We start from the raw sequence: 18754 nt of genomic DNA, 5'->3' as shown, positions 1-18754 counted from the left end.
CGGCCCCCCCTCTGACAAGGCAGTGGGGCCGCACAGATGCCGGGCGGCAGGGGTGCCCATCCCTCGGGGAGGGGGAGGGGAGGTCCTGGCTGTGGGCGTGAGGGTGCTGGGACAGTGGGGGGGGTAGGAGGTGGGGAGAAAAGAGCAAGTCTTCGTGGAAGGTGACAGCTTAGCCTGCTGAGGAAACCTGGGCCCCAGCTGAGTGCTGTCCCTCCAGCAGCGCTCGTGGGGCGTGAGGACGGAGGTGGACAGCTGGGTGGCCAGGCAGGCAGGAGCTTGACTCAGAGTTCCTCCTCCTTCCGCCACATCAACAGCGCCCGCCTGGGCCGCCTTCCTCCTTGCTGTATTCTGTCAGCCTGCTCCCAGGAACAGCCCCGAGCCTGGGGTGGCCCCCGACTCACTGTCCCTCACTCTCTCCGGGCTCCGTCCTCACCCGTACACTGGACAGGGCTCTCCCGTCTGCCTCGCAGGGACAGGGCCGCACGGCAGCCCCACCCGCAGCCTGCAGCGCCCGGGCCGGGCCTGGGCCTGCGGTGAGGGGCCCATCTCACCTGCCCGCGTTCTTCACGAAGCCCAGGTCGGCCAGCTCCACGTCGCACAGCTCGCAGCGGAAGCACCCGGGGTGCCAGTTGTTGTTCATGGCCTTGATGACGCGGCCGGTGACAAACTCGCCTGGAGGAGAGAGGTTCCTGCTCGCCCCGTGCCCTTCCCCTCCGCGGCCCCCTCCCAGAGCCGGGAGGGTGGCGCCCGCGGGAGCCCGAGGCCGCTGCTCTGAGGGGCAGAGCCCCCTGCCCACCCGCCTCCCAGGCAGCGCCAAGCCTGGGCGGCCCTTACCGCAGGTCCCGCAGCACGGAGCGAACAGCATCTGGAAGTCGTGCTCGCAGTACTTCCGCCCTTCGAGCTGCAAACGGGGCCAGCGGACAGGGGACAAGGAAGGCACTGTCATCCCCCGAGCTGCACCGGCCGGCCTGCTGGGTGAGGACCTGCCCTCGGGGAGGCTGGACAAACACCCCACTTTGTGCACCTGCTACCACCACAGGAAGCTGGTGGGGGGGGGCGCGGGGAGGTTTCCTGGAGGAGGTGATGAGGAGTGGAAAGGCAGCAGGGCTTGGGGGTTCTGAGAGGAAGGAATTCCAGACAGTGAGCTGCCCGTGCAAGGCCTGGAGGTGGGACGGGACTGGCCTGTTCGACATGGGGAGAGTGCAAAGCGAGGGGCCTCGAAGAAGCTGGCAACTCAGCAAGGCCGGCCCCTCAAAGGGCCACTGCTGCTTGCAGAAGACCTTGGCCCTGCTGGTCCCAGGAACAAGCTGAGGGCTGGGGGCGGAACGTCAGGCTAGGGAGGGCGGGGAGCGAGTTTGAATTCTGTGTGTCCCTTGGCCCTGTTTCCTGTGTGAGAAGTCCATTCCCCCAGGGGCCACAAAAGACCCAGGGAAGGGACACAGAAGGAGGGACACAGGAAGGGGGGCAAGGGAGTCCTGCAGCCGCTGTCCCCATCTGTCTGGGCAAGGAGGGCCCTCGCGCTGGCCCCAAGTGTGGCCCCAAGAAAGCCTCTGCTTTCTTCTCCCTTGATAATTGTATTTGGTTTTCCCCTGTTCTCTAAAATAAGTGTCTTATTAAGCTGCACCTGGCTAGAGCCCTAGCCAGTGACCTTCAGAGGTGGCAGAAATTTAACCTGTCATAGGCACATCCACAGCGCCCTGCCCACATCTCCCCTCCCCCCCACCCCCGCCTCCATCATCGGCCAGCATTTCCCAGGAGGCACCACAGGCAACAGCAACTCCTACTCTGCCAGGCAGATCACACACCCCACAGCCATCTACCAGCCCATCCCATCAGCTTGGAAATCTATCCAGCCTCTAAGCACTGCCCTGTGTGCCGGTAAACATTTCACAACTGGCTCTGAGGCTGCCTTGTAGCGTTTGCCGATTTCTATGGTATAAATATTCCCACCCGTGGTCAATTTCAAGCTACCAACAGACCTCCGCATGGAGCTGAGAAGAGACGTCAGTAGCCACCATGGTACAGTGTTTCCAGCACAGAGGCATAATAACAAATCATAACCTCAAAGGCATAGCTGATCGTGAAATGTAATAAAGTAATTAGGAAGTGGTGAGTTTTGAGTATCTGTTACCTTTGTTGTTTTTTTAAATTAATTTTTATTGGAGTATAGTTGCTTTACCATGTTGTGTTTCTACTGTACAGCAAAACGAATGTTACCTTTGTTTTTCATACAGTTTTATCTCATTGTATGTTTATAGCATTTAACTTTTAATAATGGCTGTGTTTAACAACCGGCTTGCAAGACTGCTGAAAATTTCACAATCTGCTCTTGTGACCCAGTGCAGCCCAGTGTAGGCCCCTTCACTTCCATCTGGATTTACCGAAATAATTGGCTTCTGGGCCCACCTGTTCTCCTAGCTTCTGTCCCCGCTGCACAGTCTCTCCTCAGCATAGCAACCAGAGGTCCTTCTCTAAGGTCAGACAACGTGACCTCTCCCCTCCAGACCCTGCAGTGGCTCCTGCCCCTCCCAGAAGGAAAGCCTAAGGCCCCACGAAGGCCCACGGGGCCAAGCAAATCTGCCTCCAGACTCTCGTCTTCTTCTGTTCCCTCTCCTTTGCCCTGCTTCCATCACACCGGCCCCCCACTGCTCCTCAATACCTGCATGCTCCAGTCTCAGGGCCTTTTTGCCCTTGCTGTGCCCTCTGCCGAGAGCTCTTCCTGCAGGTACACGCTGCTCCCTCCTCCTTCAGGTCTGCTCAGACATTCCCTTCCCTGATCACCAACCCCCTGCCCCGAGATGCCTTACAACCAGAGCACTTAGCGCCATCTGATACACGTGGGTTATGTTTACTGCCTGACCCCAGGGAGGGTAAGTGCCACCAAGGCAGGGCGTTTGCACCCCAGGGCTCTCCAGCATCTGCCCAGAGGTGCCAGGATGAACGTTGACTCTCCTTCAGCACCCATGGCCCCCGGGAGAACACTGTTCACATCTCACAGGTAAGGGATGGGGCCCCGAGCTGTGGCCAGCAAGGTCCCCAAGGAGCACCGCTCGGCTCAAGGGCTGGCGTGTCTGCCTCATCCTTCACAAGGGGACCACGGCCAGGCATGGCCCACAGGCTGCCAGAGGGCAGACCCTGAGCTGGGTCCGGGGCTCAGGCTCCGAGAAGGCAGCGGCGAGGGTCCGGGGAGCATCCTCACCTCGTAGAAGAGCCCGTCGGGGAAGGGCCGGAAGCACTGGGCGCACACGAAGCAGTGCTCGTGGTACAGCTCTCCGCTGCTGTTGACAATCCGCTCGGCGGGGGCGAAGCGGGCCTGGCAGCGCTGGCACACGGCGTTGGCCAAGGCATTGGACATGTTACTGTGCGGGAAGAAGGAACGGGCAGGTCAGGGCCTGAGGGTCACACTCGATGGACACGCTTTCTGGGGTGAAGACAGCGCTGTCCTCACCCCGGGTCGGCCTCGGCACCGCAGGGACTGAGTCACACAGTTGGGGCCATGCTGCCCGGCACCGGCTTGGGTCACCCCGCGTGGCTGTCACCCATCCCTGCAGCTACCTTGTGGCTCGGCCACATTAGGTGCCAGCGCATGCCAGGCCACGGTGGCCTTCCCAGATGACAACCCTGCGAGGCCAGCACAGCACCTCCATCTCCCAGATGGACAAGCGGAGGCCTGGAGAGAGTGACCCGCCCACCACCAGGGCCACAGTGGGCGGAGGCAAAGCCGACATCAGAACCGGTCCCCTGCCCAACTCTGGGGCCCCGACCTTCCCCCACACCCTGCAGCCCCCGGTGCCCTACACAGGGGGTCAGGCACAGGCCCGGCCGTCGCCGGGCTCACGCCGGTCAGAGCAGTCACGGCTCAAGTCTGGCGCTCTCACTCACAGGGCAGCTGGGGCTGGCCCTCGCTCTCCAGGCTCAGACGCCCAGCCGTGGAAGGAACCTAGTCACGGCCGTGGCCACGGGTTACAGGCTGTTAGATGACGGACACACAGGCTTTCAGCAGGGTGCCTGACCCACTGTAAGCCCGCAGAGGACGGCGCTGTGCTTGTCAGTGTCACTGACCGGACCCCCAGGCTGCTCAGTCACGGTGCTGGGCCATCTCTCGAGGTGTCAGGGACACTCGGCAGACACAGGGGAGCGGCTCGGTTTTTACACACTTATTTAATCCCCGAGGCCACCCTGCTTTCCTAAGGCTCAGAGAGGTTAAGTAACTTGCCCAAACTCACAGAGCAGAGGACAGCGTCCAGATTTGAACACAGTTTGGTCCGACTTCAATGGCTCTTTCCCCTGCACCACGACTTAGTTTCAAATCACCTGCTCCCCCAAAACATACAACCACCCCACCGCGGGGAAGGTGAGATTGTGAATATTGGGGATGGAAGCAGAGTGGGGGGCGGACCTCCTCGTCCACGGGGGGCAACTGCTGTCCCCGCAGAAGCGGCAGGCATCCTGCCGCGAGGCGTGGAATCCGAGCTAAACTTCAGGGGAAATGGTCACACAGACAAATGTGTGCTGGCTCCAGGCTGGGGCCCCAAGGCTCAGGCTGGAGGAGCCTGGCTGTCAGCCCCAACAGTCTCTACAAACACCCAGCACCCTGATGCCTGTGCCTTTGGCTACAAGGGCGGCAAATAGACTTTGTCTCACGTCAACTGGGTGGGCACAGAAGGAAGGTCAGGCTCAGTGAGGAGAGATGTAACCAGTTGTCAACATCGCGTAGACGCGTATGGTGGCACGCGGCACGTCTCCCGAGAACATCTTTGCAGCCTGTTCCGCCTCCCGGGATGCTGAAGCCCACCCCTCCCTCACGGCCACAGCACCGGGAGGAGAATTCTCAAGCGAGCAACGCTCGTGCCGGGGTCCCTAGGTGCGATGAGCCCAGGAGGTGGGAGAGGGCTCTGCCTGTCAGGGGTCTAGGTGTGGACAGTGGGTCTAGCGGAGGGTCGCTGCCACGTGGACACGGACTGGAAGCCAGGCTGGGGCACCCAGGCAGGACTTCCTCTCTGCTGTGCTGGAGGAGCCCTCGTGGCAAGGGCAGGGTCGGTAGGCTCCTTGGCAAGCCTTGCCAGGCAAGTGGACCTCTGCATGCCTCTGCCTGCCCCCAGGTATACTTGGGGGACCAAAGCCGTCTCCTGCATCCATACTTAAGCCAAAGGGGCAAGGAGGCAGGAGGGATGGGAAGAGCCCAAGGTGACAGGGAGGCTCTGTGCACAGTGGCCACCACCCTGCTTTCCAGCTCCCTGCTGATCGCCACAGGGTGGAACAGACAGGGCAGGGACTGACCAGTCGCCATGCGCTGGGCTGGACTCTGTCAGCACAGGCATGGTTTCCTGTCTCGAGAACACTGTGAACCTGGAGGCCTTGTTCTCTCCAAACGCACATACCCAAGGTGTCTGGGAGGAAGTTCCAGTGCCTGGCCACGAACAAGACCTTGGCAGGTCTTGGAGTAGTCAGAAATCAACAGGAAATCCTGTGACTCTGAGCCTGGAATTCCCCACTGAAAGGACCCAGAAAATGAAGCCAAAACAAGAATTCAAGTGCAGGCCCAGGCTTCCAGATTGTTCCAGACCTCTGGACCCTAACCAAGCGAGTGCACAGCAGGCCCATCTTCGGTTTGCCTCTCCAGAACTCCGGCCTCCCCTCAAGGCAGACATTCAGGGACTGCGTCTCCACGCTGTCACCACAGCAGCCAGCCCCCAGAAGAGCAGCTGGCCCTTCACTGGTCTGGGTCTAGTTCCCTGGCTGGGCCCCTGGGAGTCTCAGGTCAAGGATTCTGCCATCTGTCCCTGACACACCTCGCAACAAGCCCCGGCACAGACAGGTGGGGTGCGGGGGTGACCACCTCCCCCCTGCCCCACCGGCTGCCCCAGCCCAGGTCTCGGCCAGATGCACCCCCGGCGTCACTTCTGTGGCTGCGTCCCCACAGCCCCTGCTCCGGACCACAGAGAACACCCCAGCCCACTGGCCGAAGGCAGACGGATGGGCCGACGTGCTCACATGCCGGACAGCCGGACCACAGCCCCGTCAGAGAAAATGCCAGCTGTCCCCTGCAGGAGGAGGCCGCTCTGGGCTCCACCCCGCGAGGTTAAACCCTGACAGCTCTAGCCCCCAGCTGTGCACCTGGAAGAAGGTGCCAGCTCCTAGGGGCCTCATTTCCTCATCTGCAAAGAGGTCGCCGGAGGAGCAGGACCCGCCCCGAAGAGCTGAAGCGAAGAACTCGCTGCCTGCAGCGTATGACATACAGTGCGCGGAGCACAGGGCCAGGCAGGCCAAGCGCTGGATACAGAGCGGTTGCTGCCGGCAGCTCAGGGACCCCCGCCCCGGCCCAGCAGCACTCCCTGAGGGGACAAAGGAGGGAGACGCGCATGCCACGTCCTCCTTCACACATTCCGCCCAAGAGCCGGGAGCACAGTCTGCCCGGTTACCCGCAGGGAGACACCGCCGCCCGCCCCGGTTGGACAGCACACAAACACTGCCGAGGGCACAGCCACCACCTAGAGGCCAAACCCCAGAGCTGGGGGGCGGGGGGGCACACCTGTGCTCCCGAGCAGGGGCCACGGGGGTGCCGTCACAGAAGAGCCCGCTCCCTGAGATGGGCTGGGGCAGCCGGTGGGGCAGGAGGGAGGTGGTCACCCCCACCTACCCCGTACCCTTCTCCAACCCTCCGCGGTACCCCAAAGGCTCTCAATCTTGACAGCCAGTGCAAGCCTATTTGTTGCAAGACGTCACTGAGCTCTAGCCTGGGGTGGGCTGGAGGGAGTCCTCTCCGAGCCAGGTCCTCGGGAGGGGAGGTTGCTGCTTCCAGATAAGGAAACTGACGTGCAGAGAGGGTCAGAAACCTGCTGAGGTCACAAGGGATTGGACCCGTGCTCTCTTGTCCCCTCAGCTCCTGGTGGCATCACACAGGCATGACCATTCAAGACTGCTTTTTCAGCAACCCCAGACCATCCCCCACTCCAGTCTCCCACCCACCAGAGCCTAGAAAGCCAGCGTGAGGGCCCAGGAATAGGCAGGGGCTGGCCACAGGGGCCTTTGCACACTCGAGGGTGAGTCTGTGTCGCTGAGGCCAGGTGATCCCGCACAGCAGTCAGTCACAAGCCAGCAGCTCAAAGAAATATCAAGCTGAGGTTAGCATATGAACGTATGTGCATGCATGTGTGCACGGGACTTTCCTGAGGCCTGATCTTCACTATCAGCCCTGCCCTCCTTTCATCTGGGCCAAGTTCTTGTGCTGCATCCATACAGTGAAACCAGCCTCCAGCTTGGCCTCTGGCCCATCAGGGCCCTGGTCGCCCCCTCCCGGCTCACTCCACAGATGTCCACGGTCATCCAGAGGCCAACCGGTGAGGGTTCCCGTTCACTCAGGTAAGTCACTTGGCCTCCCGCGCTCCGATTCCCCACCGCAGCAGTGGGCTTGTCCAGTGCCCATCCTGGTGCAGCCCCCGGTGAGGGGCCTGAGACACGGACGCAGGTGCAAGCCCGGCTACAACAGGTATCCCGCCTGCTCCCCACCTGACGGCCTCCCAGACGCCTTTGAGGGCTCAACCCTCAGCCCCGCTCCAGAAGGCTGCCCTGGCCATGCGCGCACCGCGAGCACACAGTGGGGCGCACGTTTACCGCGGAGCATCAGCCTCCGAGGTCGCTCTCCTCCCAGGCCTCCAGGCCGCCCACCTCTGTGACGGCTGCTGTCTCCTCCCTGAATCCCCACCCCCTCCTCGCAAACCTCACGTCCTTCCCACAGCTCCTCCCCGACGCCTCCGGGGGTCCCACCTGCTTCTTTGATGCCAAAGACCCCAAGCCCACAGCCCTCACCGCTCCCACTCCCTGCAACTTCAACACGTCCAGGAGCCCCTCCCCCGGCCCCACCCTCACTCCGGGGGCTCCACCATGTAAGTGCCCCCGCAGGCCCTCCCCGCCCCAGGCTAACACATCCTGGGAGATGCCCTGAGGTCCGTCCTGTACCCACAGGTTCCCCCTCCCAGTCCCAAAGGACGCTCTCCTCATTGTCCACACTGGCAGCTCTCCCCGGGATAAAGCAGTCCAGGCTTTAGAGTCCCTCCACCCTGGCTTCACGTCACAGCTTAGCCACTTTTTGGATGGGTGATGTCCCGCGCGTTCCCTGACCACCCAGGGTGCTCATCTAGAAAGCGGCCAGAAAGCGATCCGAGTCTGAAAGCAGTCGTGGCGGTTACCTCAGGCAATTTATCTGAGCGCCCCATCCTCAGCGCCCTGCCCAAGGCTGCTGATCCCAGGACAGCAAACCCGGCTGGATTAAGCCGCGCCCTGCCCCCCATGGCCGCCGCGCCAGGCGCTGTCCTCATGCCCGGGGCACCCGGGCCGCCGCCGCCGCCGTCGGAAGGGCCAGACGGGCGTCCGAGGAAAGGCCTGCGGCGGCAGCTTTCCGGCCATTGTCCCCCGCGCCCCCGCCCTGCCCCCGGCCACCTACCCGGGCGCGGCGGGCGGCGAGCTCTGCCGGTGCTGGCGCCGCCGGTACAGCCCCGACGCAGCGAGCGCGCCCAGCCGGGCGGCCATGGCGCGGGCCTCCTGCTGCCGGCGCGTCGCCGGCCGCCTGCTCCGACCGGCCGTCGGACCCCAGCCTCGGAGGGCAGGTGCGGCGGTGGGCAGCCACCAACGGCCAGGCTGGGCGGCCGGACGCCCGGCGTGCGGGGGGCGCCTCGGCCCCCACCCCTCTGCACAGGAGCTCACGTTACGCACTGCGATCTCCAAAGGGCAGCAGAGTCAACTCCGAATAGAAAGGATATTGTTCCCGCCGCGGGGGCAGCACAGTGAAAGCTGAGGCTGGCAGGGTTGGGTCCAGGCTGGGGAGGGAACACGCTGGAAGATCCCAAAGAGCAGTGAGGTGAGAGGTCCAGTCCACAGTGGCAGGGCAGGATGCCTGGAGATCCCGGGTTGCCAGGAGCCTCTGAGGAAACCCTAAGCCCCCTGGACATGCTGACGATGGTACAGTCATCTGAGGAGGGCAGTATGGGACTGAGCCAGCTTAGGAATCCTGTAAACAGTCAAGAAGCTGATGAGGGATTCCCACACAGGCCCACGTTTGCCTTGTTCCCTTCCCTGAGAACCTACAGCCCCCTAGGAGACCCAGACCAGGGCAGCTCGGTCCCTGGATCTGGCCAACAAACAACCATCCACCCCAAAAGAGGTCCACACTGTCAAAAGCTAGAGGGCAGGGAGCCCCCCGGCTCACCACGGAGAGCAGAAGCAGCAGCCTCTGATGGAAGACCACCAGGAAGGCACCGTTTCCATGGCTTTTTACCTGAAGGGACTGGCGGGGTTACTGTGATCTAAGTGCAAACACCCACGGCCAGCATCTGAGCTGTGGCCGCTGCTGGCCGGGCAGGCACCAAAATCAGCATTAAATCAGGATGCAGAGCCTCACAGAAATCTATAACGTAGATTCCACTTCCCTGAGAAACCTTTCTAGCGGGGTCAGGAAGCATGAGCAGTATCTTCCTCTGCCTTCCATCATTCCAGGGTGCTGGTCCTCCAACACTGGGGCAGGAGGCAACTGAGGGGATCCATCGAGACTCAGATGCCAGTCCCAGACACCGAGGAACACACGTCATCCAGTAAATCCAAACACGAGGAAGTAAGTACTCATTAACTACCCTGGGGGTCAAGCCCCAAACACGGCCAGATGACTACAAGCACTGGGTGCAGTATAGTTTGTCAAAGCAGCTCAACTCCAAAGGTACCAAGCACTGATCAATTCAACAAATATTTTCTTAAAGGTGGCTCCAGGGGCTAAAGGGCAGAGAGAAGCTGAGCCTGGAGACAACAAGTAGAAGGATCACCTCCCACCTGCTGATGTAGAGAGATGAATGCTTGAGAAAGCTAGTGTAGAGAGTTTTCTTAGAGCAGCTTCAAGTCGATGGCCTAGGGCCTAGGCCCCTCTTCCCAGTGGGGGTGGAGGTACCAGTTACACTGGGATCCCCAGCCAGCATTCTGGCTCCAGAGAACCCAGTTGCAAAAACACAGTAAGAATGATGTCAGCAAAAATGGCAGAATAAGGACCTCTGAAAGTTTGTCTTTCCATAAAAACAATGAAAAAACTAGCAAGGAATGTCAGCATCACCCTTTTCAGAACTCTGTAAATTAACCAAAGACTTACAGTAACCCAGAGAGCAAGAAAAACTGCTGAGAAGACATACAGATGACCAACAGGTACATGAAAATATGCTCAACATCACTAATCATCAGGGAAACGCAAGTCAAAACCTCCAGGAGATATCACACCTGTCAGAAAGGCTATTATCGAAAAGACAAGAAATAACAAGTATTGGTGAGGATGTGGAGAAAAAGGAACCCTCTTGCACTGTTGGTGGGAATGTAAATTGATGCAGCCACCATGAAAAGCAGTATAGAGGTTCCTCAAAAAATTAAAAATAGAACTACCATATGATCCAGCAATTCCACTTCTGGGTATTTATCTGAAGAAAACAAAAACACTAATTTGAAAAGATATACACACCTCTATGTTCATTGCAGCATTATTTACAATAGCCAAAATATGGAAACAACCTAAGTGTCCATCAATGGATGAATGGATAAAGAAGATGTGGTATATAAATGCAATGGAATACTATTCAGCCATAAAAAAAAGAATGAAATCTTGCCATTTGAGAAAATATGGATGAAACTTGAGGATATTAAGCTAAGTGAAATAAGTCAGACAGAGAAAGACAAATACTGTGTGGTCACATTTATACTTGGAACTTTAAAAACAAAGCAAAACAAAAAGCCCAGGTCAGATACAGAGAACAGATTGATGGTTGCCAGAGGTGGGGGGGCGGGATATGGGGGAAATGGGTGAAGGGGGTCAAAGGATACAAACTTCCTTTTATAAGACAAATAAGTCATGGAGATGTAATGTACAGCATGGTGACTATAGTTAATAATACTGTATTTCATATTTGAAAGTTGCTAAGAGAATAGATCTTAAAAGTCCTCATCACAAAGAAAAAAATTTTTTTATAACTATGGTGTCTAGTTAACTAGATGTTAACTAGACTTATTGTGGTGATCATTTCACAATATATACAAATATCAAATCATTATGTTGTACAGCTAAAACTAACATAATGTTGTATGTCAATTATACCTCAATAACAATAGATAAATGTAAAAAATAACCAACTGGGAGGGGGTTATAAAAGCTGAATCTTGGCAAGAACACCTTTATGGTGTTTTAATTTATCCTAGTCCTTAATCCCCACTTCCTAACTCCATAGCTGCCTAGAAAAGTAACTGGCTGCATTCCCAGTAATGAGGGAGCAGAACAGGGCTGAAACTCTTTCAAAGCTTCATTCCCAAAGGAGAATGACCTGGACTTCCCCTGGAAGATCCCACTTGAAAGACTGTTTTTTACGTGACCTCACTCACACTTACCCAGTGCTCAAAGCCTCTCCTGGGGTGAGTTTTTCAAATGTATTACTATCACAGCTACCTATGTATTACTATCATAGCTGCCATTGTCACAGGCAAAGGGGAACAGTTGGGCAATTGACTAATCAAGAAGCTTAAAAGGAAAAACCAAGGAATGAGATGTCCTTAGGGGCTTCGAAAAGAACCGACATATTCCTGGGAATCTAGAAGCCCATGCGAATGCCCAGGGCTATGTGCATGCTCAGGAAAGTCCTTAGAAGGTCCTAAGCTCGCACTTCTGATGGACCTTTTGGGCTCTGTACTATCAGGAAGTGAAGACTAAGGCAGAGTTGTAAAATGCCTGGTTGGATGTTGAAACTGTGCCCCAACATACACTCAGAGCCTTCAGTAAAGGCTGGGAGACTTACTGGTTTCAGACATTCAAGAAAATCTCTGTCCAATCATTAGCTGACTACTAAACTAACCAGACAGAGACTTCAGTGGCCACAAATGACAGAGATACAGACTTTACAGAATCGGTTCAGAAAAACCACTAAACAAATAATAAGCAGCAACAACAAACCCTGGGGAGCAGGGAGAATCTGGTTTCCAGAGCTGCCACATTATTTTATTTGAAAAGTCCTGTTCTCAGCAAAAATTATGATACACACAAAGAAACAACAACAAAAAAAATGACCTAGACACATAAAAAAAAAAAAAGAGCAATCAACAGAAACTGTCCCTGAGGAAGCCCAGATGTTAGACTTACTAGACAGACCTCAAATCAGCTAATACAAATACATTCAAAGAACTAAAGGAAGCCAGATCTAAAAAACTAAAGAAAAGTATGAAAATGTCTCACCAAATGGAGAATATCAATAAAGAGAGAGAAATTATAAAATGGGACCAAAAACAAATCCTAGAGTTGAAAAGAAATACTAAAGAGAGTCCTTCAGGATGAAATGAAAGGACACTAGACAATAATTCGAATCCACATGAAGATATTAAGAACAGGGACTCGGACTTCCCAGGTGGCGCAGTGGTTGAGAGTCCGCCTGCCAGTGCAGGGGACACGGGTTCGTGCCCCGGTCTGGGAAGATCCCACATGCCGCGGAGCGGCTGGGCCCGTGAGCCATGGCCGCTGCGCCTGCGCGTCCGGAGCCTGTGCTCCACAACAGGAGAGGCCACAACAGTGATAGGCCCGCGTACCGCAAAAAAAAAAAAGAGCAGGGACTCCCCTGGTAGTGCAGTGGCAGTTAGGAATCTGCCTGCCAGCATGGTGGGGACACAAATTCAATCCCTCATCCAGGAAGGTCCCACATGCCTTGGAGCAACTAAGCCTGTCTTCCACAACAACTGAGCCTGTGCTCTAGAGCCTGTGAGCCACAACTACTGAGCCCATGGGCCACAACTACTGAAGCCCGCGTGCCTAGAGCCTGTGCTCCACAACAAAAGAAGCCACTGCAATGAGAAGCCTGAGCACTGCAACGAAGAGTAGCCCCTGCTCACCGCAACTAGAGGAAGCCCGCACAGAGCAACGAAGACCCAATGCAAGAATAAATAAATAAATAAATAGGGAAAAGAAGAGAAGAAACTGTTAAATTATTTAAAAACAAAAAAGAAATTAAGAGCAGTAAAGGTAACCATAAGATAAATATAAAAGACAGTATAAATGTATTTTTTGTTTGTAAACCTTTTTTTCCCATCTGGTTTAAAGATGACTGCATAATGAAATAATTTAACACAAAAGAAGGCAATGGGGTAGGAATTAAGAAACAAAAAAGACATAAGACAAATAGAAAAAAATAGGAAAGTGGCAGATGTAAACCCCAGTTATCAGTAATTACATTACATATAAATGGATTAAACTTTCCAATTAACGTCCAGAACAGGCAAATCTGTAGAGACGGAAAGCAGACAAGGAATTGCCAAGGGCTGGGGGAGGGGGGAAATTGGCTGCAAATGGGTTTCTTTTGGGAGTGATGAAAATGTTCTAGAATTAGTCGTGATGGTTGCATAACGTGGTGAATGTACTAAAAGCCACTGACCTGTACACTCTGAAACAGTGAATTTCACGGCATGGGATTCCTATCTCAAATGTTTAAGCAGCACACAGGTAGTGGTGAATGCAACTATGTCACTTGCTAGGGCAGAGACAAGGGCCAGGGCAGCCACCAGCAAGGCATGAGATGGCGTTGCCTCTCCGGCTGAGTGGTTAGTGCCACCCCCAGGGGAGGCAGCAACACGACCACAGACAGCCTCTCCGCCAGAGCCAACCTCACTGGGGGGCCGAAGACGACTCGCCCAGATCCTTTGGCATGCCTGAGATGATGAGCGGTGTATTCCAACTTCTTGCCCACGGGAAATTCGAGTAAATAGACATCATCAGAAATTCAGAAGATCTGAATAAACAGAACAAGGAGCACAGTTCAGGGGCCTCCCTCTGACCCGCTCCCCACCTAGAAATGAAGCCCCCAGGAAGCTTTAAGTGAGAATCTGCGCATGGGAGGTGGGAGCGGGGAGCAGCAGTGTCACCGGAGAGGCGGGCCAGCCGCTGAGCAGGGAGCGCCTGGTCCCTCTCCACAGCCGTGTGCCCGGGCCATCCTGGGCCAGTCACACTGCTCACTGCTCAGTTTTCAGGAATTTCGTGAACTGCTTCACATCACATGGGTAGCTTGAAGTGAGCCCAGGTAGAGGTGTTGTTATAGTACGGGACTGGGCACACGCTACAGGTCAGGCCAGCCAGAGAGGGGAGTCAACACTAGAAGCAGAGGAAAAGGGAGGCGGTGAGGGGCCATGGGCGGGGCCCAGCCCGGGGCTCAGGCCTCAGCTGCACATCCCGTGTCACCCGCTTCCCACTTTGCTTAAACCCTTGACTCCATCACAGCCCCATGTGCTGTCCTGAGGGCTCTGGCTGCCACCCTAGCTGCACCTCGGCAGGTTCCTTTGCTGAGGGTGTCACTGGCCATATTCCTGAGGAGGGTGGGGAACAGCTGGGAGCACTATCGGGGTCGGGGGAGGCTGGTAGGTGTAAGGATGGGCTCTAGCAGCCCCACTCTGTACCGTACCGAGCGTGGGACCCAGCTGGAATCTGGCAGCCTCTGCGGATGCTGGTCATGTGGTGGGTGGGACTTGGTGGGTAGGCCAAGCCACTGAGTCACACACTGCTGCGAGCACCAGGTCCCAGGCTCCCTCTGGAAGAGAGCTGCTGCCAGGCCAGGTCCCTGGGTAGGGGACGTAACCCACCCAGGCTTAAAAACCGGTGATGCCAAAGGCCCCTTCAGCTGGGACAAAGATACGCTGTTTCTAAGGTCCAGAGTCCCCAGGGCTGCAGCTGGGGCTGAGCCTCTTCCCATAGCACAGCCGCTCCCTAAGGAACCACGCCCACGTTCCAGGCCTCATTCACTCTTCCGCCCTAGCTCAGCCCTCTCCTGGGCTGCAGGCCCTCATGGCCAGTCTCAGGGTTTCCCCCTGGACTCACCACAGCTCTTCGAATGCTTCATGGCCCAAACTAGCTCTCTGTCCACTCCCACACCTGCCACCACAAACTGGGCATCCTCTTCCTGGATCCGCCCTGGGTCCAGACTCCACCCCCCAGGCCCCCTGAGTCCGTCTAGTCTTCTCGAGCCCCATGGCTGCCAAGCAGAGGCTCTCTCGTTGCTTGCCTCCTGGCCAGTCTCCTTCCCCGTCTCTTCCTCAGCAGCCCCAGAGGAGTATTTCCAAAGCGCCTGGCCATGCATGTCACCCCGGGTCACTTCAGTGGCTCCCCACTGCCCTCCCTCTGGTCTCATCTGCCTCAGTCCCACGGAGGGCTGGGACTTTACGCCGTTGGCAGGGAGAGCCCCCGAAGAGGCATGAGGTGTACAAGGACAGGGTCATTTCCAAAGGTCAGCCTGGTCTGGGCAGCAAGGGATGATGTGGGGAGAACCAGCATCCAGGTGTGAGAACTGCCCTGGCATCTCGTGGGGGCAGTGGACGTGTGGAGGGCATGGTGGCATGAAAATGGAACTTCACAGCTTCTGGGACAGGAAAAACCTCGCCCACCCCAAAGATTGGGTAGAATGTCCATTGCTCTGCCAGCCTGGCCCCTATGCCTGTGTGGGGAGGGGAGGCTAGCCAGCGCCGGCATCGACGCCGCATGTGGTAGGCAAACTTCAAAGGAGGGTGGAACACTGTGCTCACAGACCACTCACAGCTTGTGAAAAACAAATGAGCAGGAGACTACACCACAAGAAAAGAAGAACGCCACCAAAATGTTCCTGAGGGCATTTCTGAGGAGTGGAACCGCTGGTGTTTTCTTTCTTTCTTCTAATGTTTCTGTTACCTTTTTTGTTTGTGGGTTTTTCCAAACTCTCTAAGATGAGCAGTTTTACTTCCACAAGGAAAAACCCGACTCAGTGTTTTCCAAGGCTCACTCTGGTCCCTGTGTCACTGGATGACCAGCATCTTTCAGGCTCAGGGAGCCTGCTGGAGCCAGGCAGCAGCTGGGGCAGGCTGGTCTCTGCTCCCCCTGCCGCCCCGCCTGCCTTCCCAGCTTCTCCTGCTGGGCTGCGTCTGGCTGACCCGACGGCCCCCCTCTCCCTGGAAGACCCCCAGGACTCAGGGTTGAGAGGACTCCTGCTGAGAAAACAGAGGTGCGTCCAGGTTTCTTCCTCAACGCCCACCCAGGGCATCTGGGCAGAAGCTGCTACAGAAGCTGGCACCCTGCGGCTCTGCCCTACGATCTCTTCTGCGCCTGGAGAACCACCTGCCACGCATCCCACCCCCACCCCACCACCCATCTGCCGCTGCTCCTGATTCCATCCCTGTCCTTCTCTCTCCCTTCTGTTCCTCGGAAGCTCAGAGGGTGTGGAGCGAGGCAGCCGGCAGGGGCGCCCTGCGAGGGACCGGAGGACACGAGCGCGCTAGGAGGGGTGAGCACTGGAAGCTGGCTTTGTCCACAGACTTGGGTTGGGACAGGAGGTCTGGGAAGTGGGCAGCAAATCGCATATGAAGCACAGGACTCCCCAGGTGACAGGATCCGTGCTGGTTCCTGGGGCTGCCCTAAGACTCGGGGCCACAGCCTTAATAGCGATCAATGTGCCCCTGCAGGCTGGGTGACCGCCCTGCACATCACCTAGGTTTGGGTCCACCACCCTGTCCCGAGTGGCCGCTCCCCATTCCTGGGCACTGCCTCTCCAAGCCCCTTTACCCAGCAAGGCCACAGGGTCCCCTCCACCCTTCCGCCCAAGTCAAGGGGTGGTGAAGAAGAGCATCCTCCTCCCAGGGATTGGCTGGAAGGGGGCACCCGGACCTCAGAGACCAGCCCCTCCCACCCAGCCGTGAGTCATGCACTTGTACCCAGCCACGTTCCAGAAAGGGCCGCAGAGGCCAACACTGGCCAGAAACTGGTGGACATGTGACTGGCCTGGTGAGTCACTCGGGCTCTGTGGCCTCAGTCACCCCATCTGTGAAATGGCCACAAGGGGTATGAGAGCAGAACCTGGGCCAGGCCTGGGGGAGTTTCCTGCCCCCAGCCTATCCCCGTGCAGCCTATGTTTGCGGGCAGTTCTGGCCAGGCCCCCAGACAGACCTTTTACCATTTTTACCATTCCTGGCTTACAGAAGAGGGAACAGAAGGGTCCAGAGGTGAGACCTCACAGGATCACACAGGGAAGCTGGTAGAAGCCGACAGCCTGGGCTTTGACGCCTTGCCCTTTAGTTGGTTGTGACCTTGAGCAAGTCCCCGGCCCCTCTGAGCCCTGAGCCCTGGTTCTCCGGAGGGGGCGGGGCTAACGGCCCCGTCGTGCGGGCAGGCGGTGCGGGGGACGGAACAGGCCCTTCACCTGCCGCTGCCCGGGGCCGGCGGGAGGGCGGGACGCGCGGGGCAGGGGCCGCTGACCTGACCTGCGCTGCCGCCCGGGAGCGGCCGAGGTGGAGGGGCCGCGCGAGGCCGGCGTGCGGGAAGGGCTCCGGGCGGGCGGGGGTCCTGTCGCGCAGCCCCCCTCCCTGGCCAGCGGCGCCCTCCGCCCGGGGGCAGTTACCTTCCCGTCATGATGGCCGAGCGCGCCGAACCGGGGCCGCCTCGGGACCCCTAGAGCCGCCGCCGCCGCCGCCGCCCGCCGAGCGCCCGCCCGCAGGTCCGCGCGGAGCAAGGAGACGCCCAAAAAAGGCCGGGAGCCGCTCCGCCCGCCGCCCAGCCCAGCCCAGCCCAGCCCAGCCCAGCCACCCGAGCGGGAGGGGGGGCCGCGGCCGGAGAGCAGCCGGGGGGGGGGGGCGCCCCGCCCACGAGGTGTGGGCGGGGGCGGGCGAGGCGCTGGGAGCCCAACGCTGGGGCGCGGGGAGGGGGCCGCCGCGCCACCCGCGCCGCTTGGTCTCGGGGGACACCCGAGCTCGGCCTGCGGCGGGCGTGGGTCACGTCCTCCCCGCCGGTTTCGCCCGCCACCTCCCGGATTCCGGGCATAGCTTTCCTTTAAAAGGGAGGGAAGTTATAATAAACGCGAACGAGCCCCCTCGCCCCGCCGGGGCGCCCCACCCGGCGCTCCCCCTCCGCTGTCCCGGGGCCGCCCTGGAACGCGAACCCACGCAGGGGCTGGGAGGACGGGGGAGAGAGCGGCGGTGCTGAGACCACCTCCCTCCCCGGTGGCCCCCAAGCCCGGAGTCCCCGCTGCGGCCCCGGGCAGGAAAGGGGGTCACCTTCGCGCTTTAATTCCTTAGACGGATGTTTCTGGGCACCAACTCCCTCCCGGGGCACTGGGGACTCCCAGTCCACGCAGTCCCGCCTCCAGGGAGGTCAAGGTCGAGGGGCGCCCCTCGCAGTCAGGAGCCAGGTTTTGCATACTTAGATGCCAGGCCGGGAGATTACCTAGTGCCCTTCCCAGGAAATGACCATCTCATCCAAGTCTGTGAGCAGCCCCCTAACCCAGCAGAAGGTACTTTGTAAAGACAAACCAAACGCCGAAGTTGGGGAGGAGGGCCAGGGACCACTCCTCCTGCCTATGATGAAGCGCTCGCTATTGGTAAGCTGGAGAAGAGCCATTAAAGTGACCTGGCGATATAAAACCATTTAGGGAATCTATTCTGAGAAAAGTGTTAAACAAACAAACAAAACAAAAACCTCACTCTGCCTAAAGGCAGATATTTCTAGCGGGGCTGTGGAGTGTAGCTCATAATTGGAGACGGCCCAAATGACACCGTCGGGGGGCGGGGGGTGGGGGGGACGCCCAAATGACACCGTCGGGGGGCGGGGAGGGGGAGGCGGGCAGAACTGAGCAGCCTGGTCTATTAACCCGACTGAACATCGCGCATTACTTCTTGGCAACAGACAAAGACTATCTAGAAATGGCCATGCAAAATAGCAACCTATGAATAAACAGGGGAAATCAGAAAGATG

General features: G+C 57.9%; 1 protein-coding gene across 3 annotated transcripts in view; it reads right to left on the bottom strand.

The window, feature by feature from the left end:
* Positions 1-17794, bottom strand: part of LIMS2 (LIM zinc finger domain containing 2) — a 31753-nt gene extending 13959 nt beyond the window's left edge. The window contains exons 1-4 of one of the 3 annotated variants that reach the window (XM_082631393.1): positions 17406-17554; positions 3200-3359; positions 835-901; positions 552-672 (exon numbers count right to left, since the gene is read on the bottom strand). In XM_082631393.1, the coding sequence (XP_082487519.1) occupies positions 552-672; positions 835-901; positions 3200-3359; positions 17406-17416 (359 nt within the window). In that variant the 5' untranslated portion in view covers positions 17417-17554. Of the gene's footprint in view, positions 1-551; positions 673-834; positions 902-3199; positions 3360-8443; positions 9374-17405 lie in introns of those variants that run through there. The other 2 variants (XM_082631392.1, XM_082631394.1) reach the window with 2 other exon arrangements.
* Between the last annotated feature and the right edge of the window lie 960 nt (positions 17795-18754).

The sequence above is a fragment of the Mesoplodon mirus genome (assembly GCF_964341445.2).
Source record: "Mesoplodon mirus genome assembly, chromosome: 8".
In the NCBI taxonomy this organism is placed as follows: Eukaryota; Metazoa; Chordata; class Mammalia; order Artiodactyla; family Ziphiidae; genus Mesoplodon; species Mesoplodon mirus.
Note: the sequence above shows the minus strand (reverse complement) of the source record. Positions and strands in the feature narration are given on the sequence as shown.